The sequence below is a fragment of the Chelmon rostratus genome, chromosome 18, assembly GCF_017976325.1.
Source record: "Chelmon rostratus isolate fCheRos1 chromosome 18, fCheRos1.pri, whole genome shotgun sequence".
In the NCBI taxonomy this organism is placed as follows: domain Eukaryota; kingdom Metazoa; phylum Chordata; class Actinopteri; order Chaetodontiformes; family Chaetodontidae; genus Chelmon; species Chelmon rostratus.
This window is the reverse complement of record NC_055675.1, coordinates 16,045,559-16,073,356: the sequence shown is the minus strand read 5'-3', so window position 1 is coordinate 16,073,356 and position 27,798 is coordinate 16,045,559. Positions and strand designations below refer to the sequence as shown.

General features: G+C 40.4%; 1 protein-coding gene across 1 annotated transcript; it reads right to left on the bottom strand.

Moving 5' to 3' along the window:
* Positions 1 to 24,891: 24,891 nt before the first annotated feature.
* On the bottom strand, positions 24,892 to 27,678 carry LOC121622236 (cysteine-rich venom protein-like). The gene is given in 8 exon segments (XM_041959146.1): positions 24,892 to 25,019; positions 25,627 to 25,709; positions 26,168 to 26,262; positions 26,354 to 26,460; positions 26,463 to 26,489; positions 26,966 to 27,056; positions 27,222 to 27,322; positions 27,585 to 27,678. Coding segments are annotated over 8 exon segments (726 nt in total).
* Positions 27,679 to 27,798: the final 120 nt, after the last annotated feature.

Here is a 27,798-nt window from a genome sequence, read left to right as displayed (position 1 = left end):
CAAGGCGATCACATGGCTAGGCATAATGTGCAGATGCATCAATTCAAGAAGAGACATTTCAAAAGATTAGTTTTAGGTCTTGTTATGAAGCATGCAGTGTTCTCTGTTTAGCTGCCATGCATTTTCTATAAATAAGATCAGATTCAACCTCAGTAAATGGTTTATAACACACTATAATGCAGTTGTAAACAGATATTAGTGTTGTGGTCACTCATACATGGAGGCTGGTGTACAAATAATAAGATAATGAATGATGCAGTTATAATTGTTGGCATACTGTACATTGACAAACATTTAAAAATATCCTAATAGTTTTGTACATTATAGTGTATTATAAGTCATTTGATGACTTTGTCATTGCACGCATGATCAATTTTGAAAAGTCATGAAGTTAATGACCCATTTCTTTAATGTTTAAAACAAGATTTGTTTTTTTATGTAATTTCTTTTACAGTTTCAAAATAGCAAAAAAGGAAAAGGGCCTGAAGCCTGAAAGGTTTGGGCACCCTGCATTATCAGTACATGGTTACATCAACTTTGGCAAGTATCACAGCTTGTAAGAGCTTTTTGTAGCCAGCTAGTTTCAATTCTCGTTTGTGGGATTTCCATTTTTTTTGCAAAGGGCTTCTAGTTCTGTGAGATTCTTGGGCTCTTTGAGGTCCATATTTAGGTCAGGGGACTTTGAGGGCCATGGCAAAACCTTCGTCTTGTGCTTCTTGAGGTAGTGCATTGTGGATTTTGAGGTGTGTTTAGGATTATTGTCCTGTTGTAGAAGCCATCCTCCTTAGCTGGTATTTAATTGAATCCATTCTTCCCTCTACCAGTGAAACGTTCCCCGTGCCGCTGGCAACACAAGCCCAAAGCATGATGGATCCACCCCCATGCTTGACAGTTGGAGAGGTGTTCATTTCCTGAAATTCTGTACCTTTGTTCTCTAAACATACCTTTGCTCATTGCAGCCAAAAAGTTATTTTTTTACCTTCATTAGTCCACAGGACGTGTTTCCAAAGTGCATCAGGCTTGTTTAGATGTTCATTTGCAAACTTCTGACGCTGAATTTTGTGGTGATGACTCTTCATGGAGATCATATTAATGCAGGTGTTGCTGCACAGTAGAATAGCGAACCACTAATGCAGAGTCTGCTAAATCTCCCTGAAGGTCTTTTGCTGTCAAATGGGGGTTTGATTTGATTTTCTAGTTCTCCTATGAGCAGATCTCTCTGAAAGTTTTCTTGGTCTTTCTGTTTTCATGACGTTTCTATTAGCTGCCATTTCTTGATAGCATTACGAACTGAGGAAACGGCTACCGGAAAACACATTGCTGTCTTCTTATTGCCTTCTCCTGCATTGTGGCCATCAGTTATTTTTATTTTCAAAGTGCTGAGTACCTGCTTGGAGGAGCCCATGTCTGCCGATCGTTGGGACAAGATTTGAGGAGTCACAGTATTTAAAAAAAGCTTTGAAATTTGCATCACTTGGCCTTTCCTTAACGAGGACTGCGAACAAGCCATAGCCCTAACAAGCTAATTAAGGTCTGACGCTGGAGTAAAAGTTATCGGAGAGAGCTCAAATCTCTTGGGGTGCCCAAACTGGTGCTCCTTTCCTTTTTTCACTCTAAAACTGTTCAATACTTGTACTGAAACTAAATGGTCAAGTACAAGTATTTCAAAATTGTACATCGGTTTTTGCTCAGTTGCCTCTTTTTGAATCTGTATCTTCATGTAAATATCTTGGATTAGTAATCCAATGTTCTCTTTTCACATTTAGCAACTTGTGAAGAACTTCAAGCTGAAACTTTTAGCTCTTGCGGCTTAGAATTATTTCTGCAGAATGACTCAGTTCTGGGTGGATTTGGTCACTTTAGGTGTTTTAAAAATGGATTGAAGGAGTTGGAGGAAGGCACATCAGACTGTAGATGCTTTGACTAAGCTAGCTGCCCCTGTGTGGTCCAGGATACAATGACCTGAGTATTATTATGTATACTTGTGTTGGGATCTGAAATCTTATTGTCCGTAACTGTTATTCTATATCTTGTATGTCTGAAACTTTGTTTAATGTGCAGCAGCTTCTCTCGGCCAGGACACTCTTGTAAAGGAGATTTTAAATCTTTCCTGGTTGAATACAGTTTAAACAAATGGATAAGAAATATTGCTTTGACAAATGCTGCACATTTTCAGTCCACCCATGACCCCCTACAGACAGAGTAAATAAATGTGATCAGGTTACCTCACAGTTCAAGTCCCTTACTATCAACTGTTACATACACTGCATGCCTGTGCTTCCTTTCCCACTGGAAACTATCCAAGCTGACTCCTCTGATTGGCCTGCAGGTTGTGATCCAGTAAGTGGCTCCCACAGTGAGTGTGGTGATAATCTGAGGCCTCTCACCAAATTACCTCAGGCCAGAGGTCCTTCATTATGGGCCAAGAGCTTTATGAATGAGCAGAGTAGTTAATCACTGCCAGCAACACATCTCTGTTTGTCTTGGAGCTGAGAGTAGCGAGGGTTTTCCCAGACCCCTTAGGGAAATTACTTCCAAATGTTGACAGATATCAAAAAGTTTGCAGCACTGCTCAGACTAATCCACTCGCGCTGACTCATTATTCAATCATTGTGTTAATTTCAGTTAGTTTTACTCTTGTATTTGGCACACAGTGGAGGCTTTTTCAGTGGGTGGAGCCATGCTTTTTTTTCACAGACAAGTGAGCTAACTGGGAAGCTTGAACAGCACGGGAGGATTTGTGGTCCAACTGCCACAGTCATTCATTCATGACGGTCACAGATACTCCCTCATGTTAGCTTTCTCTTCTTTTAGCTCACGTGTCTTCTGTTGTTTTTCAGTCTATCGATTGCAAAACAAGCTGTGTCCGTTTGACTCTGCTCAAATTTTTTTTTGCCTCCAGAGAAACTCTGACCCTGAGAAATGTTTGTATAATGATGAAACTCCAATCTGCAATTATTTAAGCTATTACTATGTCCATAGGTTTCCAGAGGATCAACTTTTCTCTGCTCAGCTGTAATCTGTCAACGTTTTGACAGCGAGCATGAGAACTGTTTGCTTAGTCAAGACTGTTCAATAACAGTAAACGCTCTGAGTCTCAGATTTCACAGTATCCCAGAGGTACCAGTGCTCTCCATGTTGTTGTTTTTGTCAACATTTCTTCTCTAACCTCGAATACACACGATTCAGTGCCTTGAAACCTAGAGACGGATGGTGGTAACATGCTGTAATTCCCTGACTGTCACTAGTAAGCAAGATTTTCTGCGGAGATGGAAGAGAAGTTTAGCAGAGTACGTCTATTTGCTTTCTTTCCCACAATAACATGAGAAGATAAGACTAATGCATGTGTCAAGGAGACAATGAGTGTAGCTTAGCATAAAAAGCAGGGGGAATTTGCTTGTCTGGCTCAAGCCAAAGCTAAAACATGCTGCCTTTAGCTCCTCAAACCCTCACAAAATAACACATATCTCGTTTGTTTAAGCTGTAGACTAAGGAAAATGGAGGGAGCTAGCTTATTAGCTGTGCTGCTGTGTACACGTTTATTTAACCTACCAGTCAGAGTATAAACTGCTTCAGAAAAGAGGCATTTGCACACAGTTGTGAGACAGAAGTTGATGGGACAAATGCATTTTTTAAAGAATCTGATTTTCGTGTTAGCAACCAAGAAACAAGCTTGCTAACTGACAGTTCGCTGATGCTCTTTAGCTTGGTTGCTACCAATTAGCAAGTTAGCTAGCTTGGAAAGTTTTTTCCCCTTTTTAATTACTCTTTACTGAATGAAATGACGCAGCATCCCGAGGAAAAAGAATGCTGGGAAAAGTATATGGCACAGAACAGTGAAAAAGAAAACCAGCTCTCGAGCTGTTGTGACTGACTAGCGCTAGCATGTTACAAGCTTGCTAGCATGTGTGTGGTTAGCTGCAGCCAGCCACAGCTATTCATGAACTAGCCATGCAAACAGAAATGCTTCCATTGTTTGGCTTTTTCTTTGTAGTAGTTGTAGTTTAGGCTTCTAGAGATCCAGTGATGGTGTATTACGTCAAATTCTAGCTCCATTTCCATGTTGTATAGGGAATAATTTGGCAGTTTCGTCAAACCATTATTGCTGCTGGAAATAAATGTGTTGGCTTGTTTAGGCTCTCAGAATCTGAAAATGTTTCAACATTAAAGCAACAAAGCACAGCTGAGCTAAACAGCTAATTCCTTTATCAGTTCAGATCACTTTTAATCTAGCCTCTCTGTGAACTCCACATTCCAGGAAAACCATTAAGCGATTTATCTCCGCTCACTCACAACCCCACCGTAAAGCTCAGATTTGTGGAAAATAAACAAGCCATCAGGCCTAAATGTGCTCCATCCTTTGTCTCCGACCCCCACGTGCCGTTATGCAACGTACACGACTACACAGTCCTCTTTGATTTCCTGCTTTGAAACCAGACTGACTGTACAGTTGATCCCGCGTCCTCTTGGTCTATCTGTCACAGACTTGAGTCTCGTTGTAATGGCGAGACGAGTCTGTGAGTGTGAGGGATCAAAGAGTGAAGGAGTTGGATGATGGATGACTACTTTAGTTCGCTTCGGTTTTCTGCGTCAGGACATTCCTGGACAGGCCCCAGTCTATCACATGTAAAGGTCAAACTGAGGTTCAGAGATTCATTCCCTCACATGTACTTGTAGTAATTGCTTTTTAATGAAACTCTCCACATCAAGGTAAACATGTACTGTTATCTGAGTAGTAAAAGCAGGTATAGATTTGTGTAAAAGTCTGTTTTTCTAATGGAAAAAGTGTAATTTATTTGTTGAAAAGTTTGGATTTGGACACCTGAAAGATACCATTTAATTTAATCCCTCTTTTCAGGATATTCACTTGGTGTTTGTTTGGCTCTTGTCTCGTGTGGTGGGCATCTCCTTGCAGCTGATGCGCTTGTATGGACATTCCTCTGCGTGATTTGTTCAGCTCTTTCTCATGCAAAGGTCAGCTCCGCATGCATCGGTGTTTGGTGCCCCAAACTCTGACGTGTTGCCTTCTTATCACTTGTAATGAGGACCAGTATGTATTTAGGAGGATTCCTCCTTTCGCCCTGCATGATACAGACCTCTGCACTTGTGTGAAGCTACGTACATGCCTCTTGTTGGATACTCAGGGGATCAACACCACATTCCTCAGTTTGGAGGATTCCTCCATGTGGAGATATATATGTGGCTGATTGGAAACAGGCCAGTTGGTGTGACAGACAAAAGCCAGGTCCTTTCTCCTCATTAATCAGAACTGTAAAGCCCTTTTGTTGGGTGAGGTAACTAAGTAACATCACATACAGCTTTCTACATAGATGTGCGTGAGCTCTGCAGAGCTCTGCATGAGCAATATCTTTTCTAATCCAGCCGGATTTACGAGGCCTGATAAACAAATGGAGGAGAGTTCCTCCAGTGAAGGTTGACCTTGCCTCGCAGTGAGGCCGTGGAGATGCTTTGAAGTCGTCTGTGAAGCCAGTGCATCCATTGGGGATTTTTTGTTGTACTGTTCCTTCTTTCAATCTGTTGCAGGTTCAGAGCAATGCTGCAGGTTTGTCCTGCCTGTAGAGCTCAGAATGCCAGAAGCTGGAAGTTAAAAATACTGCATGTATGATTAAGAGGCACCACGTATCTGCAAAAGTAACCAGGGTCTGTGGAGGTGTAGCTGTGAGTTTGCAGGCAAATTGGTTAACGAAACTTACTAAATATTCACTGACGATCAAAAATATATTGTCTAAAGCTTGTGATAATAAGAGAACTGACTTAATATAACTTTCTGGATCATATTGCCACACAAACATTCCAATAACCTCAATGGTAAATCCCTACTCATAATTGGACCAGTGGGTGCAGGAACCACTATCACCTATATAACTGCATTCATACAACTGAAGATGCTTTTTGAGAGAATTTAGAAAATGTTCATTTTCATAGCAGGCTCATGATCATCACCTAAAAGTCTTTTGCACCTCCGTTGAGAACCCCCTCTAATCAAGCACCATCATTATGTAGTCTAACCACATTTTCTGGTGATATCTAATGTTTAACATTGATAAAACTGTGGAATAAAAATTGTGGTGCGCAATGTAGAACAAAACGAAACCCGCAACAATACAGGAACACACATTAAATTAGACTTTTTTCAAGACTGTGTTGCCCCAGTGCATGCTGGGAAGGTTCTCGACACACCTACCTCATGTAGCTGCAGTCACGTGCACTCTCACATTTTTCAAAGTGAGAGTGCGCTTTTGTTCAGGACAATTTCAACCAGGATTAAGAAATAAATCCAAAGTAGCTGGATGAGAATAAACAGGATTATTTTGTTTTTTGGATTACAGTTTTTTAGCCTGAATTAGTTAAACCACATTTATTGGACAGGACTTCGATCAATGACTTCTCACAGACAGCCAGGCAGAAACATTATAATCTTGTTTAGAACACATGAGTTGTCTTTTTTTTTTTTTACATCTCTCTTTGACATGGTTGAAAATACTGTCTGCATGTCACCACGGAGGTCAGAGGGCAGATAAGGTTCAGCGTTTCGCTCAAGGACACTTTGACAGGTGTGAACCTGTCCGCTCTCCCTGGGATCAAACAGACATTCTAGATATGGCAGTTATGAAACAGCTCCTGTCCCCACTGTCATGAGTCACAGTGTCTCCAGTGTCGGATAGATTGTACAGTATATTCCATTCTACTCTCGAGCATTTCACCTGTGAAGTGAGCAAGAAATTTCTTGGAAAATGAATACATATGTTGGTATTAGATATCCTTGGGGTTGTACTCACATGTGTGGTGCATATTTCAAATCTCCAGCTGTAGAGTTCTTGTCTTCTTTGAACTAGCAGGTGTTGAAAGTCTTGTGGAGACAAATGTAAAGTGTTCATAATCACAAATAACTTGTGCTGCTTAGTTTCTGTGAAAAGGTTTTTTTTATTCTAGTCTTCTTTTATTTTTTTTTGCTCTTCACATCTTTATTGCTACATGTTACTGCAGTCCTTTAAGCCTGTTCTAATGTGACAGCGGGAGCAGGGTCAGTATGCTTGGGTCAGAGTAGTAGCCCACTTCAGACGCTCATCGGGTGGCTGTTGTTGAAGCTAAAGATGAGAAGCATGGCGGTGAGGAGAAGGGATCGTCTTATTTCAGAAGAGCCGGACTAAAGAGAATGTATGAGTTGTGTGCAATAGAGATGCTGTTGTTTATCTGTATGCAATAATAATGTAAATTCTTTCCAAGGGTGGCTGAAGAGAAAAAGCCGAAGCTTGACTAAAATCAACCCCCTGTGGTGCAAAAATCTTTAAATTTGATAATGAAATATCTCAGCCAATTGTGGCATCTTCGAAGGAAAAAAGAAAATAAATGTGAAGGGTTAACACTCTGACGAGCATGAAGTCCTCTGGAAGTTTCATGCCAATCTGCTGTTAGATTTTAATATTTTCTTTTATATAATTATGCTAGAAGAAACGTGAATAGTGGGAAATTTTGTCTTGGGCCGGTCACGGTTAGGATTAGGCTTCATCTAGCCTGCAGTAGTGGTTGCTAGCAGCCAGCTAACCTTACCAGTTTAGGTGTTTGTTATTTCTTTAAGTTGACCTGTACAGCTGTGTCAATCTCACCTGTGCTCATCACCATTTTTCTGTTGCTGTTTTGGTGGATAGGCAATGTATGTCTTAATCCCACCTACAAATCTCTGACTGGCAGAAATAGCCATCAGTTCACTTGAATTACTGAGCAAATCAGAGTGCGGGTGGCGATTCAGAGGTCTGGAACCAGAATAGGAATCATCCTCTCAGGACCATGAATATTCATACCAAATGTACTCGCAATCTGGCCAAAGGATGCAAACCTTGCCACCCTCACTGCCAAAGCTGCAAATATTTTTTAGACGTTTGAGATGAGGTCTTTGTCCACCACATTTAATTCCCAGCACCTCTGATGCACCATGGTGGTGTGAACTGGAATGCAGAGGATGATAGCACATAAACGCTCCTCCTTTCCATCCCCGGGCTGCAGTCTCACCACACATCCCCCCCCCCCTGAACGTACCCCACCCCTCGTTTCCTGTGGCTGGGGATGAGGGTAACAGTTGCACACCCTGATAAGCCCGCTCCGAGGGAAGCCTGTGCAGGCGGCTAATCAGCGTGTTAGATGCTAGCAATCAAGAACAATCGCAAGCTCTCGTCGTGTTTATGTTGCGGTGGCCCTTCATGCTATTTAAGTGAAGGGCAATTACATCTCATAGCGTTTTACATCACAGGGTTAAGAGAGTAGGCATCTGATAGGTTTCAGGTGAGTTGGAAAGAAATTATGGCAACAAGTAGAGGCCAAACAGAGACCTTTAAGCCTTGAATGCATTGTCAGATAAGGCTCAGATGAGAGAAATACCTCTCTGTCAGTCGAACATTGCATCTTCATTATATGAACATTCCCTCTTACGAGGCCTTGCACACAACTGCAGATGCTGATAGGCAGCGCTGCTTGAAGATGGCTGAGAGCAGCCGATTGCTTAACAGGTGTGCGGAGGGTTAAGCTGCATGCCTATCGTGTTACCGTGGGATGTGCAACAGGCATCCGTCAAAACAGTGCAGACAGAGGAGCGTGAGTGCCGTATGAATGCTGTGGGACCAAAACCACATGTGCAAAACGTGATACAGAGAAATTGCAGCAATGCGTTTTTGCGTGACAGCAGGACGATGTACAGTAACTGAACCTCTGAAGCCTGTTCGTGCTTTTAAAGGAGGTGTGGCTGTTGCTGGATGGTTACTAGCTTACATCCTGGAAGATTTAATTAAGCTTTCAACAGAATGGTTTGCTTGCAAGTGTGGAATTATAATGAATTCAGTTAAAAAATTTTGCGTGTTTAGAAGAGATTTAAAGAGAATGGATGCACTGTATGGCAATTAGAATTACATAATACTCCTGTACACGTTTGGCTCCATGAAGACCTATTATGTCAAATACATTTACAACCCATGCTCACTGTTTACAGCTGCAATATGCCATCTATTTGGGCAGGGGGAGGGGTAAGTTTGGTTACTTAGCAGTGTCGTGGGACTGCTTCTATTTGCTCACGCACAGAGATAAGTCTTTGCTTTACTTTCTAGTTTCCTCAATTACAAAGATAACACAGGCAAGTTGTAGTCCCAGGCCGCTGCAAGTACGAAATGAATGATAACACTCTTAAATTTTAATTCTGACATTTGTTCTGGTGGAGAAAGTGACAGAAACAGCTAGAACTGATCTTTTAATGTCACTGCGAAGCCACATTTTCCTTCTCAGTGTTGCATCTCGAGCTTGAGTGCATAGCAGAGCAACAGCATGTGTGGAGATGTGTTAAAGCGTTATACATCTGTTTTTCTTTGCTTCTGATTTCCCACAGACTTTGTCCTTGCACTTTTAAATCCACTCTGCCTGAAAGGAATCACCGTCATATTATTGTTGGATGAAAGCCTTTGATAGCCAGTGCTGCAGCTTCCTCTGTAGTGCATCCTGATGTCATGCTGCCTGTCAACACGGAGCCTCCCTCCAGTGATGTTGTAATTGCTTTATCTAGCGCAGGCTTCTTTAAATGACGCCTAATTGAGGGCCCTTCGCCACACCCTTTCCTCATGCGGCTCCATGCGGTAATCAACCTGCCACGCTATCACCACATCTTAATAAAAACTAAAATGATTGGGCCACAACCCAGGACTTCCCACAGAAATAGGAAAACGAGGCGGGGGGAGGTAAAAAGCAACCAAAAACAACATCCTGACTCAAATGACATGAGGAGAGGGCTCTCCGTGCACAGGATGTAGAGAGATTGGTGGATTGTAGGCATGTCAGAGAAGAAGAAAAGGGAGGAAAAATAGAAAATGACTTGTCACGCGAACGGCACAGCAGACCACACAGCTGGGAGGAGCTTTGTGTATACGATATAATTAATGACTCTCATTCAACGTAAAGTATTTAAACATTTACACACTGTAAAAACGGCCCGGCATCCAGTAGAAACAAACAGCAGTCATGCATGTTTCAGCCGTGTAAGAAAATCCCCCTTGAAAATGTTGATTTGAAGCGATTTACTGATCATATCAAAGAGTTTCCAGCAACCACATGAAGCAGAACATATGTTGAATGGTATCTTTTGTGTGATGACCCAGCTGTTTAAATGTTTCTCCACATGTTAGCCATTATAGGAAGCATGTTAATTACACAAGGGCTACACAGATGTACAGTACAGAGTGCATGTGCTGTATATGGGAGACCATCATTTGTTCTTAAAGCCTTTCTCATGACTGTTTAACACCTAAAGCCAAATCAGAGATAGAAACGCCATCAATTTGGAAAGACATGGTTAACTTCAAATGTAACAGGCCGTGTTTGGGTCATATAAACAGCTTGATGTGATAATATTTGCAGTTTTCTAAGAAGGTATGTGTTTGTATATGTCTGCGTGCATGCAATGTTGGTTTAAGTTCACTTTTAAGGTCATAGGGAGGCTTATTGAAACTTGTACCTGGACCTTTCTACTACATAACTTTACAGTTATTATAGTTATTAATACAGCCTCCAGAATTTGAGGAGGAGAAAGGAGAGTTTGGGTAAATGCAATGGCGTTCATGGCATCTTATCAGTCTGTGCTCAGTAGATTAAAAGGTAAAAAACTTTTGTGGACTGAGAATTGGTTGAGTGGTTGATTGAAGTGGTACTTTTGAATGTGCGCTATATTTCTACAGTATTTAGAGTATTTTTCACCATGTTTTGTGGTAATGCTTAACCTTGTGGTGCTAAAATGATTCAAAGATCTACTTGCTGCTATGCTCCAGTCTTTTCTTTAAAATCAAGCAAAACTGATCTGCAAACTCACTGAAAGTGAAGGAAAAAACACGACTAATTGACGCGGGGTGGTGAAAATTGGTGGTAGGATTCGACCAAATGAGATGAAAACGTTTCAGTTTGAGCCAAATATTCACACTTTTCCTAAGGCTTTATGGATCTGCTTCATAAAATTTCATAGACAAGGGGAAATGGAGAGATTGGAGGGAAATAACAGAAAGAACCAGAGTTTCTGGTGAGTTCACTCAGAGGCTGAGCTGCTACACAAATCCACAGGCAGTTGCTAGCCAGTTTACAGCTAACGTCTGCACAGTTGGTACATGTTTTGCTTGGGGTGAATTAACACAAACCCCACTCACGGTCAAGCTTTTGTAAAACATGCAGCATTAAAAAGTTACATTAAACTTGGGGCAAATTAAAGCAAAATCTGATCATGGAGGTTCAGGAGCAAATATCTGTGTTCATTTACTTGCTTCTTATAGTGCTTTTGAGCTCTGTCTCACAGCCTTTTTCTATGAATGGAACTTGGCTCAGTTGTCCATCCTGTGACCCGAGAACTAATTTTTGGAATCATAATCCCTGTCCTGGGTGTCGGATGCAGATTCATATTTTTACTGACTTATATTTTTTACTGAATATTGACATTCTTTTCTGGCCATAAGGTTGTAATAATTCATCAAGGATACAACAAAACTGACCTGAAACTGCAAGAAGCAAATTTGAAATTCTATAGTAATTTGGGTGAACCATCCCTTTTTAATTACATACATTCATCTATAGAGAACAATGACAATACTTCACATGCCTGCAGTAAAATAAGTGGTAACAGCTGTAGTTGGTTAGACAGAATCATAATTTAGAGGATTATCATGACACTTCACAACAACTTGTTTGTCGAGCTCCGTGCTTCCTGTTGTTTGTGACTGTAAAGCATTCAGTGGTGAGCAGAGACCTTTTGATTATGCAACTATGGACGTAATTGCCGGCTGTGAATCTCACTCCAGCTCAGACATTTATATCCCCTATGACAGTTTGGCCTGTCACAGTGAAATTATGTACAGCCTACCTCAGCCAGATGCAGAAAATAATACAAAACATATGAGGAATTTATGGGCATAAATCCATTTTTTCATTTGGATCTGATAGCAACTGTGATAAGATGCTCATTTGAATAGTAAAGCAGTGATGACGCTGTTGTCGCTCCAGGCAGGTTATACAACAGCTTCTGCAGAATCATAGAATGTAATCTGGGATTTAGCAGTAATAAAATATAAACATATACTTTAAAAAGCTCCACCCATTGTCTTAAGTTCAGAGTCAGTAAACTCTTACAATATGACGCTGAGTGGAATATTATGCATCACTAAACTACACTAAATAACAGGTTGCACTACTCAAACTACATTGTGGAGATGTTGTTGTTGCTACATATAGTTGTACCTATTGCATATTGTTGGTTAACTCAATCTGCTAATTGACAGGACATTAGCATGCTAATGTTTAGATTGAGGTAATAAAGAGGTAATAATGTTGACAATATCTGACCTGATGCTTAAAAATGCTGCCTAAGAATTACGTCATCTGAGAAGACTTTAAATTACATTTCACACAAAAAAACACAACATGCATCAAATTACAAAACCTTATGCTAGTATCATAGACTAAATACTGTTGGGTAGGTTAGCTTAATCAAATATTTCCGCTCAGATTTGTGCATGAATGCAAATATAAATAAACAAACTGAAACTTCCTGTTTACATAGTTGATAGCTTATGATTGGACGCCGCTACAGATGTTTCTTAGCAACTGATTAACAGATTACGAAAGCCTTTACTGTATAGTACATTCACTAAGTTTAACTTGTACAACCTGATGAAGTAAATCACTAGTTTGAAGCTTGCTGGTAGTTGCTAAGAACTTTACACACAAACGTAGTGGAGGATTCACAAAAAGCTGGTGCAGTCCTGAATTCCTTTACATTTGGACTTGACCCTTCAGACCATCTCCTCTCACGTCACACTACTGCTGTACCAGGAATGCATTGGCTGCGGCTGAAATAATGAACCATGAGTGATTGACCCTTGCATGACCAAGCCATTCCTGAGTGAAGCTTATGGATTTGGTCCCTGCATCTGTCTGACACCAGCTAATGGCAAACAGATTTGCCAGGATGAGAAAAAGGAGCGCGCTCCTCGTCTTCTGCGTAAATGTCCGGCCCGGCAAACGTCTGTGTCAGATTACTGTGGCAGCAGCGGTAAGCAGATGTGAAGACCCGTGGGGCTTATTTATTACTGAGGCCGAGAGTGAGAAAGTAGCCAGAGAGCTGCATCGAGAACAGCGGTCTGGAGAAAATAATGCACTCTCATGCAATATTTGTCAGGGCGATAGGCCTCTCTTGTGTGTTAATATACTGGGACGGACTGGTTCATGCATTTTTCCCGGGCAGAAATATATTTCAGGAAATATACAATATGAATGTTGACAGGGAAGTTTGCATAAGCCACAGAAGCCTTCGAAAAAGCAGAAATGTGGTTGATTTTGAGCACAGTAACAGATGTGGTTGCCTTGAAGTTGCATATATTGCTTGTGTGTATATATATGCTGTATATATATATATCCAACACAGTATAAACAGTATAATGGACGAGGTGCACTGGAAAGCTGTTCTGTGGGTTAAGACACATCTAACTTATTATCTAAATCTGTCTCAAAACTTGACAAAAAGGCCACCATGCTTTAACACTTCCATTAGGACGTCTTAGGCGTCCCAGATTGAAAAGTAACAGAGCCGGGAACTCTTTTGTCCCATCTGCCATTGCACTTAATAACACACATACATCAGTTTAGACGCTGGCGAGCAGGTACCCTCTTCAGTCTGCAGCCACAAATGCAATATTTGGTCCCCTTATTAACAATACAGCTTGTACTGTGCTAATGCAGTACTGTGTACCTTTTGTTGATGCAGTTGCTCTGATATCTTGCTCTTTAATAAGCACTGCAGGTGAGTGCTGGTCTGTTCTTGTGTTGTTTCCTTCTGCCTGCAGCGTTTGGTATCATGTAGGCTGTCACCACCGTTGGGTGACTGTGATGTGTGGACTATTTCTGTGGCTTGTTTTAATTGTGATGTTCTTTTTATGTTCTGCTCTTATTCCCACACTGCTGAATACATGTATACATACAATACAAGAAATAATTGAAACATTCACTGTATCTGTTTAGTTCTGACTGACCAGAGGGAGAAGTTCAAGGTCTTCTGTCAACACTGTGAACTATCAGTAGTTTCAAGGTTTGAAGGTGTTTGGAGAGTCCAGCCAACTCCAGCCAAGTTTGTATTTGCTCTTTATCATCATGAAGACATTCTTGTTTGGACAGTTTTATCTTCTGTTTAGTTTTATGTAGATACAGACAAACGCAGATCTGCTTCTTTTTCATGTAAGAGAGTCTCTTCACAACCTGCCTACCCGAATTTGATCTTCTTTATCCAAGATTAACAATTTAAAGCAGTTAAGCATTAACCATCATGAATATACTTATTTAGCATATTAATCTTTTTTTTTTTTTTTACACACACTGCGGATGTATTGCCAAATACCATAATAACTCCTACAATAATAATGGCAATGCAGCCAAGAACAGAGTACAAGTTAATCACAGACAACAACAAACACTTTAAACACACATTTAAACAAACAAATCTAGGAAGAAAAATAGAAAAAAGATGGAAAGGAGACAATGAACAAACACTAAACAGAGAAAATATTGCTAATTAATCTGGGAATTGTTTTGAAAATACATTAAAAAATACTCTTATTAATGGCTTTAAAGAATTACTGAGTAATTAAGTAAAATAATTAAAAGCAGTTAGTTACAATAAAAAACCTCTTATACAGTTACCCTATTAGAAAGTGGTAGTTTGTAAAAACAATAAAAAAAAACTTTTTCTGACAGTTTTTAGTGACAGTTTGTTTTCCTTCCAAATTCCTCCTCCTAGAGCTGCAACAATTATTTGATTAATCGATTAGTCGATCAAAGCCAAGTTTATCGTCAGCTATTTTGATAATCGATTGATCGTTTTAGTAAATATTCAAGCAAAAATGTCAAACATTTGCTGGTTCCAGCTTCTTAAATTCAAGGGTTTGCTGCTTTTCTTTGTCATTAAATTGAGAGTTTCAGACTTTTGTTTGGACCAAAGAAGCAATTTGAGGACATTGCTTTGGGCTCTTCTTTGACATTTTATGGACTAAACGATTAATCAGTTGATCACGAAAATAATGATCAGACTAATCGATAATGAAAACAGTTATTAGCTTAAACAGTTTGGATGCTGCTTCAAAAGTGCAAACTGTTTCTAGAGTTCTTCCATCTGTTCTCACTCTTGATTTTACTTTATTTTCACAGTTGTGGTTGTGTGTGAATGAATGTTTTGCTATACATTGTGTCTGGGATACGCCTTCACCCACTTTAACCATTTCCTCCACTGATGGCTTGGGACCCCTCTCCCAGTGTTTGTTTAATGTACATTTGCTGGAAGACCATTGAGTGAGAATGACTATCAAACAGGCAGCGGCTTGGAGAAAGAACAACACCCGTCTGCTAATGGCTGACGTGAACCAGGCCTGCTTTATTTAGCTGGGTGCGCTGGGAGAGCTCAGGCTTTGGCCACTGGTTGAACTCGTCGTCAGTAACAGGCGCTAGAGGAAGCGCAGGGCACACAAAAGCCCCATACTGTGCACCCAGTTCATAGGTTATGAGCCCCTCAGGACAATATAGGGAAGTATGTGGCTACTATAGAAGCAGCTACCACATACAGATTAGAAATAAAGTGTTTACCATGGCTACAGCCCTCCTTCCTTCAGGCCTTTATCGATGAAAATGATCTGTCAGTGCTTCGGCATGTGACGGAGGAGATCTGTAGTCAGTGGGCTTTGGTTTGAGGTTGTTCGTGGGATGTTCCTGTGTTTGCGATGAAAGCTTAAGAGGCGAGCTGAGGAGCCTGTTAGCGGGTTTTGTTGTGCTGCATCTCAATGAAAGGAAGGAAGCTGCACAGCCACAGCGCTGTGCTCTCATTAGAGGGAGATTTGACTGTTTCTGTAGCGCTCAGTGGGCAGGAGCCCACTTCCCACAGGTGACCCTTCAGTACAGTGTGGAGCGGCCATATGAGGCCTATAGCCCTGATCCAGAGCAGTTATAATACATAAAGCTCCTGGAGGGCAAATACATGTAATCTGAATGTTTACATGTTTAGCTAGGAGGGAGTGTTGACGCTACAGACTCGCCTGATAGCAGACAGTCTTGTAAGCGACTCGAGGTGACTTCCGCAGGGGTCGACACAAACCATATAAAATCAAAGATGGCGCAGACGTTCTTCCTCGCCTCCATTCCTGTCTGTTTTATGTGAGGCCTGAAGATGCAGTGACATCTACTATTGTCTTTCGGTCCGAACCACAGTAGAAGAGTGGATGGTTGCCTCTGTATAGTGTTGTGCTCGTTAGTGAAAGATAACAATTAGTTACTGCTCCTAGTTATAAAAAAACAAATTTTTAAATGTCTACTTTGAAAGGCTGCCATTGGTAGTGTAGGTAATTTCTTATCCAGATAATAATTGTGTGTACATTAAAGGCCACATGTCATAATGTACACACATTTTTGTAAATTCATTGAATAAATAGTTTATATAAAGTGATGTCATGGAAAAAACTATTTATTACGTTTTCAACAAATAAGAGGTACCTGCTCCTATTTGATCTTTTTTCTCCTTTTGTTTGGAACATTTGTGCAAACCTTCAATTAAGTATGCATGTGCAAAGTTGCAAACAAAATAACCCAAAGTCTGAGTCTGGAATTAGTTTTGAGCACTCGACTGTACTTTTGCGGCTCACAGGACTGTCTGCCATGATTCCTGCGTAGGTGGTAAAAGATGCTGGCGGTGTTTCAGCCTGTCGTTGGGACTGATCTGTAGCATGATTTTCAAAGTAGTTTTTCAAACCTAAACCAGGTCCGTGCGACAGAAGCAGCCCCTCCTTTGGGTACCTTTTTGTTAGAGTTTGTGTCTGTTCAGAAAATGGTTTGTAGTTTTAAGCACATTTCTTCACACCTTTTGGAGTTCTTCTCTGCTGTGTTGAATGACATTATATTCTATTACAATAGAGTGCTTTTGTCTGCTGTCAAGAAAGTAACAGTTTCAGTAATTGTCATTGCATTATTTTATTCCATTTTTGTTGTAAAGGGAACAAGTTACATTACTAGTTACTTTAAAAAGTAGTGGAATTACAGTAATGTGTTACTTTGCACTTTGTTACTTGGTAGTGCATTACTCTCAACATTGCAATTGTAATAGTACTAGTACTACTAACACTTAATACGACTCTAGTATAACATAACTTTAAGTTACGTTTAAGTTAAGTTAACATTTGACTGTAAATGTGAGCTGTGGTGTAGATATGGTCAGAGTCCCCTTTTATATCTCACCTCTTTATACCCATAAACCCTCATGCTTTTTGTCATTTCCTTTAGTTTGCACTGCTGCTTATTTAGCGGGAAACCCCGATACAAGCGTTTTTCTTGAAAAGTCGTTGTTGTCACCTGCCTGAGGAATACTCAGCCAGCGTTTGGGTAATAATAATAGAATAATGTAGTAATCAGAAGGAGGTGAGCTGCTCCCTTTTGTGATAGTGGTATTTGGTAAGAAAGGACCCTCTCAAACACGACTGCACTGCCGTTTGCTCATAGAACTTGTTATATTTGATGAAACCTGCACAGTTAAATACACATTAACCAAATGCACAGTTTTGTGACAGCAACAAGACCGAGTGATGCTTTGTATGAAGTTTTCTTTTAGTCAATATCTGTGACAGATGTATTTACACAAGGAACAACAAGCACTTGATGGTTTGGTTGTTCCTGGTGGAGGATAAAACCCTCCCATCTTTTTCTCCAGGCAGTTGAAAACAAACTCTACCATTATTTTCAAAGGCTGGTTAACCCAGTGTCATGGAGTGTTTAATCTTGGTTTTAAAGTCAGCTGAACACAATAAATCAAATACAGTTTGCCGCACTGAGCCCTGAGATCTTTGTTCAGAGTCAAATGGAGTGAGCTGGGTTTTTTTTTCAGCATCCGGTTTCTGATCCAAAGGGACTGTGATGTGGCGAGATAAGAGCTCAGACTAAATGAGCTGTCTTCAGTCTGGACAGACTGATGTAACTGATCTCCCAGCCTCTTCCTCTCTGTGAAAATGACTTTTTGTGTTTCCACTAACTTATTCCCTCTTTCTCTTCTTCTTCTTCTGTCTCTGTCCTTTTTTCACACTTATCTCTGTCTGTTTTAGCACCATTTCATTAAAAGAAATATCAAGGGAAATGTATCCCCCTCACTTGATTATTTTCTCTCACTATAGAGAGCTGTCTGGCAGAGCTGTACTACACTGTGTTAACATATCTGATTTGACCTCAGCCTGAGTGAGTTTAGTTGAGGCCAATCTTTGATGCAGAAATGCAGCAAGATGCAATATGCATCAGCTTTAGAACATGTACATCTGCATTATTTTTCCCATATTACACAATCTGCCGTTCAGGAAGACAAACTGACGCCAAAGTCATAAACATTTTCTAACTGTTGAGGCTCGCTGGTGGAGTTGATAAGCCCCACAGGATGGCACAGCCGGGCTTATCGAGCCCGGCCAAGCCGGAGGACTTCTGCTATCGCTGGACCAACTGGCAGAGGAAAACTCATCCCCTTATCTCCCCTCTGCTGGGGGAGTAACACTCCTTCCAGCTCCCCTGTCGGCTCACTTCAGGTGGCGCTCTCATCTGTCTCCTCAGTTAACCCCATGGGGATTGGCGGGATGAAGCAGAAACAAGAGGCCCAGGCTTTTTATTTGACTCCTACATGCTGTGGTATGAAGAGCGAGGCTCTTCTGGCACGCGGACAAAACTACATGAAATTCATCCCAAGTGTTTATTTTCAATGGAAGAAGTTTGTTATCACACGACCGGGAGCTAATTCCAACACAATAGCAATGCGTGTGACAGTGTGGCCATAGGAAATCTAATGTTGAAGTTAGCGCAGATTATTTTATGAGCCAAAATGAAAACAACCTGTTCTGTAAGTGCAGAGTGGAAACTCAGAACAGACTCCTAACAGGGGCGAAAAACCTCTAAGTAGATCCAGTCTGGATAGATCCCAACCAGCCAAGCTTGTCGATCCATGTATGCTTCGCATGTGTAGACTGCATGAGCCTTATTCATACAAACACAGCCTGATTTGAACCAGGAGCCTGCTGTGCAGCCAGAACATGAGCAGTTGACCCCTATGGAGAGGCACACTCTCTCAGACTCACATGTGGATGAGCTGGAGCGTCTCTCTTTGCAAGTGCAGAATAAAAGCATGCAGTTTGAAAGGAAGGTTGCAGCCTAATATGATTAAGGACATCCTAGTGGTTATTGAGGGTATATTCTGCCACCACAAGTGACAACTTCAAACATCTCTGACTGTTCAGAGCCTGAAGTTTTGTTCCCCAGCAATAACAAACTACAGTATATTAATTAACAATAGGGGTTTATTTTTTCTCGGTCTGATTATGCATTTTAACATTTTACTTGTGTGTGGAGTCCAGCTTTAGTAGAATATAAAAGCACAAGAGAGAAACTATTGACATTGGGCATTAACAGACAGTATTCTGACATTAGGCTAAACACTTCCTATTTCCTAAAACTGGTCCATTAAATAAGCTACACACAACCCTGCCTACACAAGGGGTACATCATCTAAAAGCCAGTGTTTCAGTTCTGCCTCAAACATGACTGTTTGTAGTCTGTTTAATGCATTGAGGAACCTTATTCCAACCCTGGGCACCTGAGTATCTGACAGAACTATTGCACATCTGCCAACTGATTCTTACCAGTGTCAGATTTGCTGGACCTGGTGTTGTGCCTGTGAGCCTCTCTGACCTGCAAGAAAAAGTCTATGAGTAATTTGGGGCTACACCATTTACAATTATGTGAACCTGAGTTTTAGCTGTCATTCTGGACTCCAAAGGGAGCCGGTTCAGCTGCCTGAACTGGTTTCTCCCAATGTGCTCTCATAGACCGAGACCAAAGATCACTCTGATTCTTTTATTTTGGGGAGACCTGATGTTTTATCTTCTGTATTTTGGGAAGACTACTGTAATGTCAAAGTGGTTTTGGTTTAAGCTGGATTCCACAGGTTTTTGTCTGTCCCTCTCCAGGAACACTGACTTTCTGGTGAAGAACTTAGTTCTGGCCTTCACTTTTCTGACCATACCTACACCCACTGCATTTCTTTCAAGTGTACAGCCCAAGTAATTGACAGATGTTTTAACGGAGAAGTCATTCCCCATAAAATGTGTTTGTGTGTTTAAATCCTTTTTGTAATCTATGTAACAGAACTGGTTCTGTTTTCCCAAGGTGTAAGGAGAGTTTATTATCAGAGAGGCTGATGTCAGTCAGCTGCTCGCTTAGCCTTGGAGCTGAGCCAAGCTTTTGTCAGCGGCCACCAGAATTGAGTCGTCTGTGTATAGGAACAGGTTACATTTACGTGCCTCTCTCATGTCTTTAATACACATGAGGAACAATAAGTGGCCAAGCACGCTCCCTTGAGGCACTCCACAGCTAAGGGGGAGGGCTTCCGAACAATGGCCACCTATTTCCACTATCTGGTAACTATGCGACAAGTAAGACTTCAGCCACGCCGTAACTAATTTCATTGCAGTGTCAACATTTCCCCTAATTGTTCTGCCTTGTTAGCAAGCAATAATATTACTGTAACATGTATAATGTACTCATAGGTACTCAGTAATTTGAAAGATACTTGGAGTGTTACTTAACCCTAACCCAACACTGATGGATGTTTTCCATTTTTATAACAAAATAATTTCAATTCAGCTCAATTCAATTTCAAACTAAAATGACTTAATAGCTTGAGTGAAAAAAAATACACTTAAAATATACTAGTGAGCACACTGAAGTGTACTTGCATCCAGACTATTAGTGTATTTAAAGTTTCCTTGGAATAGGAATGGATTATAGATTAGTGAGTAAAAACGTACTTTAGAGTGTTTCATAACAAAACAAAATTAATCTACTTTTATCATTTTACATTTATTATAAGTGCATGATTATGCTAATAGTGTTTTAACAAACTTACTGAAAATATACTACAAAGTATTTGATTCTTAAAAGCACACTTCAACTTAAATTTTACTAAAAATATATTTCATGGTAGTGTATGTATCAAAAGTACACAATGTTTCATTTTTAAATTGAGTGTAATAAAACATACTATTGAGTATTTTATGACTGCATAAAATTAATGTACTTTTAATCTGTTTAAATTTGTTTCAATGCACTATTATCCTAATAGTGTTTTAAACCACTTACTGAAAATAAGCTAGAAAAGTATATGACAGCTTCTTAAAATTGCATTTTAAAAACTGATCTTAAATTTTACTAGAGATATATTTTACTGTGGTGAATGTATTACTAGTATCTATTTAAAGAAAGTACACATTTATATAAACTGTACTGGAAACATACTTTGCAATATTCAAATATACTTAAGTATGCTTAGTTGCTTATCTTTTTTCACCTGGGAAGAGGGATATTTCACATACAGTAACTCAATATTTCATTACCACATACTTAGATACATACTACCTTTAAATAGCATGTAATGTATTTTACAGTCAGGTTATGTAACAGGAAGTTCCCTTTTCAGCTTCTTGTGGACTCACCCTGATTCCACAGGCAGCCCTTCCACAATTTAGTCAATAGCGTGTTCGGTGTATGATGATAAAACAAAAGGCTGCTGTCATTTGTTTTAAATCAGTGACATTTCTTACCGTGGATATCTTCTGTCAGGGCAAAGGGATTACACATTTTTTGCTGTTAACCACAGCAAGTAAGTGTGGTATCATACTGTAGTCATTTCTTGGCTCAGCTTTGGGAAATCTCGGTGGAATTAACTTTTCCTCCCCACTCCTGCCAAATCCTCCCCGTCAGGTGTGTTCTCCTTCCTCTTTGCGAGTATACACCTTACATACAGTCAAAGGGCTCCTGGCTTTGCAGGCGGTATTTGTCCAGAGACACACCGTGCCAAAGTAAACTTCCTTTTATTGTGCCACCCTTGACATTTTGTAGTTGTGATTTAACGTCCTCCCGATGATGTCAGAAAAAGGGACTGAATTTAATATGTTAATAGAACAATTAATGTATAAAATGTAACCCATTTTGGTGACACCAGCATAGATAAGCTGTGTATAAACATTTAACAAATGGTTTATAACACAGTAAATGTAGTTGTAAGCAGATATGAGTATTTATTAATGTATTTATCAACAACTAACTCCTCCGTGGGTTCCTGTAAGTGGAGACTGGTGTATAAACTGATAATTAGTGACAATACATTTCCTCAATATATACTGTATTTCTGCATGTTTCACTATTTCAGGAAAGTCAGTAGTCAAATAAAAGCCCGGTCTCAAATAATGACTGGGTTTGTGGTTGGCACTATCAAATAAAGGCCAGTCCCAAATTCATGGCAGGATAAAAGAAAAAAACTGTTAAAAAAACAAAACATTACCATTTAATGACTATACTTAGCACAGTGAAGAAGGACAAATTGCACTTGCGTGTCGGCTGCTGTATTATTGTTCCAGCTCGGTGGCGAGCAGTGGAAGGAGCAGCATTAAAAATCAGCACATGAAGACCATGACAGTATATGCTAAGTGCTCTGTGCTTGTCAGGAGAATCAGTTTAACTTTTACTGATATGCTGCAGGAGAAAGAGCAATATCAAATTAAGCCCTAATAAACTGGATGACGTGAGCATGTTACCATTTTCAGTATATCGCTAGCAGTAGGCTGGACGCCTCTTCTCAGGGCTTTATGCTTTTCACAATCTCACTCTGGTCTGAAGGAGAGCCTGAGACAGTTTCATCCCTCTGTGTACTGTGCAGCACTGTAAACATACTAATGTCAATAAAGCCTCTCTTATTTTATCTTGTCTCAATGGCTTTAAATAATTAGTTACTTCTTTTTAATTGTAGATTAAGCCATTAGTTTAAAAAAAAGAGGCACCAGAAGAATCACAGGGCACGCAAAAGCCCTGTACTGTGCACCCAGTTTATAGGTTATGAGCCCATTTGAACAATATAGGGAAGTATGTGGTTACTATAGAACCAGCTACCACGTACAGATTAGAAATGAAGTGTTTACCATTGCTGCAATCCTCCCTCCTTCAAGCCTTTATCGATCAAAGTGTTGCTTTGACTTGTGACAGAGGAGATCTGTAGTCAGTGGGCTTTGGTTTGAGGTTGTTCGTGGGATGTTTCTGTGTTTGTGATGAAAGCTTAGGAGGCGAGCTGAGGAGCCTGTTAGCAGGTTTCGTTGTGCTTCATCTCAATGAAAGGAAGGAAGCTGCACAGCTACAGAGCTGTGCTCTCATTAGAGGGAGATTTGACTGTTTCTGTAGCGCTCAGTGGGCAGGAGCCCACTTCCCACAGGTGACCCTTCAGTACAGTGTGGAGCGGCCATATGAGGCCTGTAGCCCTGATCCAGGCCAGTGACGAAGGTCCTGGAGGGCAAAGAGAACCTGAACCTTTCAGTCTTGTTTGTGACTCCGGGTGACTTTCACTAGAGTCAGCACAAACCATGCAAAATCAAAGTGAATGTTTCCTCTCCTCCTGATTATGTGCTGTGCTGTAGTTATATAAATAAGTACTGTGTAAATCCAACCTCAACCAGACAAGAACGTTTGAAGAGTGGATGGTTGGATTTGTTAAGAGACTAACACTGCTATCATTTTAATACTATGAGTGTAACACAAGTCTCCCACTACGATAACTTTATCATTATAGGACTTTTCAAAATTAAGTTACAAAGCGCTTAGGAGAGAGACAAAGAAAGGAAAGTGTTAATAAAATCAGACTAATGACAGGAAAAATCTAATAACAATGATTTCCATCCACATGACCACATTTTAGAACAAAGAAATGCTTATATATCATATATTGCATGACAAGCTTAGATTTTTTTCCACTTTAGCTTTAATTCTAAGCATGGTGGTCTGGTGTAGATAAGGTCAAAGCAAGAACTTGGTGTGCAATGCCTGCACTGTATCTCATAGGCTATTTAATCAAGTACAACCACAGGTAAACAGGTTGATTGGTAACAGGTGATAGTATCATGATTGGGTATTAAAAGGAGCATCTTTTTTCCAACTGCCATTACCTGCTGCCTGTAATACCCAAATTTCCCCGGGGATTAATAAAGTCTATCTTATCTTTAAGGCTCAGTCATTTACAACTGGGATGGAGTGAGGTTCATCACTTTGTGAACACGTGGTTGGATAAAGGATGTTACTACATGGGCTCAGGAGCACTTTGTAAAACTGTTGTCAGTATTTATGTTTTACCCAGCGTCCCAACTTTGTTTGGAATCAGGGTGGTAGTCTCTTCATCTCTTTACACCCGTAAAGCCTCTTGCTTTCTGTCAGTTCCTTAAATCTCCTCAGATTATATTCATGCTCGTATTGTGCTGCACTGCTGCTTATTTAGAGGGAAACCAAGACACAAGTGTTTTTTCTTTAAATGTTGTTGTCACCTGCCTGAGGAATATACATTTAGTTATATACATTTAGTTGTATAAACACCTCCACATTTTCTCTATGCTTGCATACTTTTCATGAAGTATATTTACCTCAGGCAACATCTGTGCCACATGTGTTTACACAAGGTAAGAGATGTAAATTACAGATGAGCACTTGATGATTTTGACGAGCACAAATAAGACAGAAACAGTTTCTGGTTTGTTCCTGGTGCAGAGAAAAACCCTCCCATCCAGTTCTCCAGGAAGTTTAAAACCAACTTCCTGTGGAATTCACCTGATGAGTCCATCATGAGTGTTCTCATTGGCCTAGAACATTAATCACTAACAAATCTTGGATATCTTCCATATAATCTTGGATATCTTCCATATTCCATTTAATAGAGTGTGTTTATTTATTAATTTTATAGCAGACTAATGAGTCAGAGCCCCATGTCGACATTTAAATGATCTGATTGGTGCACTTGCAGGAGGCGGGACACCAAGAGGCCACGTTGCTGTTGCTGCAGCCCCACTGCTGCTTCAGTTCAGGACAGTTACTGTACTCATCAGTGTAGGGGCAGGGGTTGGCTGGAGACAGGAAAGAAGAAAATGAATGGATGCATAGATTAAAAAATAAAAAAAGCAAAACCCAAAACATCCCTCAAGCTCACGATTCAGATTGGAGTCATTCAAAGTCTTTTTCTCCGAGGTGAAATGATCTCTGCAGTTTGGCTGGATGAAACAGAGTTTTCCTGTCTTGTTTGGTAATATTTGTAATATTTATATTATCCCTTTGCTGTTTGGCTTGAGGTGATTTGACTGGTGGTAATTTAGGTTTTTGCTGTATTGGTTAATAAGTAATGTGATGTCACCTATCCTGCATCTTTTCTCTCTTTATATCAAGGACACTGCGAGAATAAGTCATAGATTTTATTGCGTCACCCTTGACATTTTTTTGTTGTGATTTAATGTCCTCCTGGTAATGTCAGATAAATAAAACTAAAATTTATGTTTATTAGAAAATAAAGGAGTGCTTAATTTTCTCAACATCAAAAAAAAAACTTCAGCATTAAGCACAATACAATGGGAGCAGGATCAACAGTGTAATAAAGTGACTGTACATGTCATAAAGTCCAATCAGCCATTCTAATTCACAAAATATAGATGAGACTCCAGGACTATTTTTGCCACTTACTGCACAGTTTGTCGTCGCAGGCATGGGGGCAGTCGGAGCAGGTGGGTCCAGCCGTGTAGGGACGAGCGTACTGATAGTTTCCACTGTGACGTAGTCCACAGCATCAAATGTTAAACATATAAAGACTCACACAGCCCAAACATCTCACGGATATGATCTGTGAATGCAAAGCGCTTCTAAATTACCATTTAATGACTATGCTCAGCACAGTGAAGAACGACAAATTAGATGCAAATTGCAGTTTTCACCTCATTACTGCAGAACATTATAGTGCTGTTGTTGCATCAGCTTTAGTATTCATCTTTACAGAGTTACAGGTAAACCACGAGGTGCTTCTAGTGATGTTTTTGACATTATTTGTGTTGGAATCAACACTTTTCTTTTAATCAACACCCAAATACATTTAATATTACATACTGGCACTTAATCAGGGATCCATTTAACTCAATAGACACACAAAAATGTTCATGTAGATATCCGCTACATGTGAGAAGCATGCCAGATTTTCAGGTGAAAGAGAGAAAGCATGTTCTGTGCTTACGGTGGGCAGTATTGGCAGACGTAGAAGTATTTGTAACGAGAGTTGGGACAGTGGGCCATAGCACAGCCAAGCTCGTTGGACCTGTACCAAACAACCTGTGCAGAGAATAACAGATGGCATTAATGAGCGGTATAATATTGGTTTTATTGTCACTGTTTCGGTTCACAAACTGAGACTCAAGTGCACCTGCTTGTAGTGTCCGACCACTCCTCCATTGACAGATCCCACTCCGTAGCGAAAGTCCTTCACCTCGTCGTACCAGGACTGGATGGCGTTGCTCCAGCTGTTCTTGACATGTACAAGTTCTCTCCACAGCCGCTAGCTACAGTTAGCAAACAAACAAACACATTCATTTTTTCTTCATCCAACACATTTGTGTTTGTGCCCTCTCAAAACTAGTAATTCACTGTTTGCCAGCATGGATGCACGTCTTCATTTTTCTATAATGTACCTGGATTACAATCTATTAACTCACACTATGCTTTATTAGATGACATCTATCGATTTATGCATTCAATCTAAAGGCAAACAATTAAATTAACTATAATGATTAGTTAAATTAAGATTGTTCTACTCAGATGTAAAATAAATTTACTCCATATTGCTATATAATAAATTACACAGGTATTTATGATAACACGGCCTTATTCTAATGAATAATTCTAACCATAAAGACCAGTCGTATCATTGCCCATACAAGCATATTTCCCTGTTTATGATTTAACCCTGCTACATCAGAGAAACTCACACAATAAACTTTTACAGTGCTTTTACACTGAGGTGTTTCAATGAACTTACTGCTGATCTCTCTGGAGCTGGCAGGGCTGTGCGTCATGGAGCAGGTATTGGCCCATTGCTGAGCACTGGCTGCAGCCTCGTCGTTCCAGCTCTGTGGGGAGCAGCAGACAGAGCGGCCATCAGCACATGTAGACCACTGTAATCTCCAAGCGCTGTACGCTTGTCAGAAAATCATCTTTTCCTGATTTGCTGCACAGGGGAGGAAAAGCAGTAGCAAATCAAGCACTAATAGGGTAGATCCAACGCGAGGTGTTACCATCTCCAGCATGTCACTAGCAGAGGGCTGGACACCTCTTCTCAGAGTGTTATGCTTGTTCACGATCTCGCTCTGGTCTGAGGACGAGACCAGGACGGCGCCTAATTTAACACAATTTCAACAGAAAAAAAAAAAGATTTTATGAGGTTGAATGTGTCTGAATATACTCAATCTTAGTGAAGATTACGTATCCAAACACTCACCCTGCATCAGGGACGTCTTATAGAGACGAGAGAGAAATGACAGTTAATTTATTGCACATCAGAAGAAAAATGAAACAAATGCACGTTTAGAAAAAGCTACAAAAAACAAGAAATATGCACTCAAAATGATTCCCCATTAGAGAGGGACATTTCATTCCACTCACTGCTGAGGGCTCCACATCCTCCGCCAAGGTGCCAGACACCTGAAGGGCAGCAAAGAGGCCCACGGCACACAGGAAGTTCAGAGCGTACATGATCCTGGTTACGTCCAGGACTGTCAGCCACAGGTGGGATTTATATACGAAAGGCCACGCAGACGTGTGACAGATGAACACACCAGCTCGGGGGCATGCTAGTTCTCAAGGAACGACCGC